We start from the raw sequence: 2688 nt of genomic DNA, 5'->3' as shown, positions 1-2688 counted from the left end.
ATAATATGCAGAGGACGAGAGTGTTTTCAAGCTAATTTTATCAACTCGATGTAATAAATTTCAAACATAATAGAAACTTTCTTATAGAGAAAAAGGTGCTAAAGCAGAAGGACCAATGTACTATACATGTGCAGAATCATATAAGGAACAGTGCCTTCTCTCGCAAGAAATATATGGCGGGAAATTTTAAATTTTAAAAAACACTTCGCTGGCCGTTTGTGCTACTAAACCGCCTCTGCAAATTGACTCTGGAAATCAATTTCCAGAGGCGGCTATTTTACATAAATCGCCTATGAATGTATTTACATTGGCAGTTTTCCTAAACTAACTACCTCTGAAAATGAATTTACACTGGCAACTGGATTAGGTGAACCACCAGGGTAAATCTATTTTACACTGGCGGTTGCCTTAATCAAATCGCCAGTGTAAATAGATTTACACTAGTGGATCTCAAGAACGTCTATGAAGTTCACGATTTTCACAGGTCTTTCACACAAGCGGAAGCCTGAAACGCCAACCGACAGATTCACACTGGCGGATCTCAAGAAGACTCCCGTGAAGTTCACGATTTACACTGACCTTTCACACTAACGAAAGCTTGAAACGCTGGTAGAAATATGTCTGGAATTCTGTGTACTGGTGAGCATAAATGACAGCCCGATGAAGTAATAAAAACTGAATGAAGAAACAGATGGTGTTGGTATTTGGGCCGCGTTTAGATGGTGGCGGAATCGGCGTTTGTACAGTGCTTGAGGTGATGGCAAGCACTGTAGCAATTTCGTTTGTATTTGTGAATTATTGTTCAAACATTGACTAATTAGGCTTAAAATATTCGTTTCGCAAAGTTCAACCAAACTGTGTAATTAGTTTTTGATTTCATCTATATTTAGTACTCCATATATGTACCACAAATTTGATGTGACGGGGAATCTTCTTTTTGCATAGTGTCAAAATTGGTAGTTTGGTGAAACTAAACAAGGCCTTGGTAACAATAAACGCGACGAAACATATGTAGAGGTTCTAAATTAACCGGATGGACCAGACACACACGCACACTCTATAAATATATATGTACCCGTCCACCAATGACCTCGCGTAGCTAGCTGTACCTAGCGAAATAGTAGCAGGACAAAGTGGAGAATACTCAGCCACCATGTCCTTCTCGAGGCTATCCGCTGCCGCGACGTATACTGCTGCGATGATGGAGTCCAGCACCAAAATGGCCTTCGCGGCCATAGACTGTGCCGACTTCAAGGTGGCGGAGCAACAGCTTCCACCGTCTCGGTTCATCAATGGCGTCATGCCGCAGCCTTCGAACGGGCGCTGGTGCGGCGCCCAAACCTACGAACGGCCCACACGGAAGTGGATGGGCACGTTCCCTGACGAAGAAACCGCGGTGTGCGGCTACGACGACGTGGCTGCGCGCCGCTGCCAAGGCGTCACCAACTTCTCAGAGGAGTGCGTGACGGACGACGGAGAGCTTGCGTTCCCGGCGACGACCTCCAAGTCCGTGACCGTGAAGACCACGTTGCGGATGCAGACATCTGCCGACGAGGTGAGGCCGAGCCTGTGGCGGGCAGCGCGTGCGCAGCCGGCGACGCGGGCGCGAGAACATCTTTTCCACAAGGCGCTGACGCCCAGCGACGTTGGCAAGCTCAACCGCCTCGTCGTGCCGAAGCAGCACGCCGAGAAGCACTTGTTTCTGAACCGCAACCCCATGATGGCCAACGGTATTGGCATGCTCATCGACTTCGTGGACGGCTCCGAGAAGACGTGGCGGTTCAGGTACTCGTTCGGCGCGACCAGCCGGATGTACGTCATCACCAAGGGATGGAGACGATTCATTCGGGAGAAGGGCCTCCAAGCTGGGGACACAGTGGCATTCTCCCGGTCCGCGTTTGGGGCGTACAAGCAGATGCACATAGACTACTGGAAGACGCAGAAGAAGCCACAACCACAAGATGCCGTGGCCGATGCGATTGCCGTTCATTGCCATGCCGTCATGCTGTTCGGCGTTGATATTGCTACAGCCTAGACGTACAAGCTAGCTAAAATGACCAAAGCTAGCTATAATTAGCACATCATTGTCAACCTTCTTGATCAGAGCTATCTATCTAATCTGATCGTTGACGCGTAGGGTCTACTCCTGTATTATATATATGGTATCCTCTCCACCTTGTGTAGTTTGTTGTCCATCCATCTGCAATTGTTAACTTAACGGCTCGGTGTGAGGTATTAAGATTATTGTTATTGGAGCATCTTCAATAGTTCCTAACAGAATTGCTTGATATATCAATAAGTTTTTCATGTCTCTAAAAATAGTAGACGGCATATTAGTTGGCTTTCTCAATCATTTTTAATATCTCACTTGTAGAAGCTAGAAGACAATTTTTGCATCAAGAATCCCTTATTCACTGCACCAGAAACTGTCGGGTCGGAGCCCCATCAATGCCAAAATTACTTCTGGGCGCAGAGGATAATCGGCAGTGATAGACATGGCCTATCACTGCTAGTTTCACGAACTGACACTGATAATACGCTATCGCTGCCGGTTCTAATCATCAGCCGGAACTGATCTCATGAGTATCATTATCGGGTGGATGCATCACCCAGTAGTGTTATCATGAGTGTCAGTGCTGGGTTAGAGCATTAACCGGTAGTGACACTTATGACACCACTAGTGGTTCA

General features: G+C 46.8%; 1 protein-coding gene across 1 annotated transcript; it reads left to right on the top strand.

The window, feature by feature from the left end:
- Positions 1–1153: 1153 nt before the first annotated feature.
- LOC136479850 (putative AP2/ERF and B3 domain-containing protein Os01g0140700) lies at positions 1154–2035 on the top strand. The gene has a single exon (XM_066477581.1). It carries the CDS (start codon positions 1154–1156, stop codon positions 2033–2035), a length of 882 nt encoding a protein of 293 aa, XP_066333678.1.
- Positions 2036–2688: the final 653 nt, after the last annotated feature.

Source organism: Miscanthus floridulus, chromosome 9, assembly GCF_019320115.1.
Source record: "Miscanthus floridulus cultivar M001 chromosome 9, ASM1932011v1, whole genome shotgun sequence".
NCBI lineage: Eukaryota > Viridiplantae > Streptophyta > Magnoliopsida > Poales > Poaceae > Miscanthus > Miscanthus floridulus.
Note: the sequence above shows the minus strand (reverse complement) of the source record. Positions and strands in the feature narration are given on the sequence as shown.

What these genes read in the sequence shown, in the direction of transcription:
- LOC136479850 (XM_066477581.1), top strand. Translation starts at nt 1,154, where the DNA reads ATGTCCTTCTCGAGGCTATCCGCTGCCGCGACGTATACTGCTGCGATG.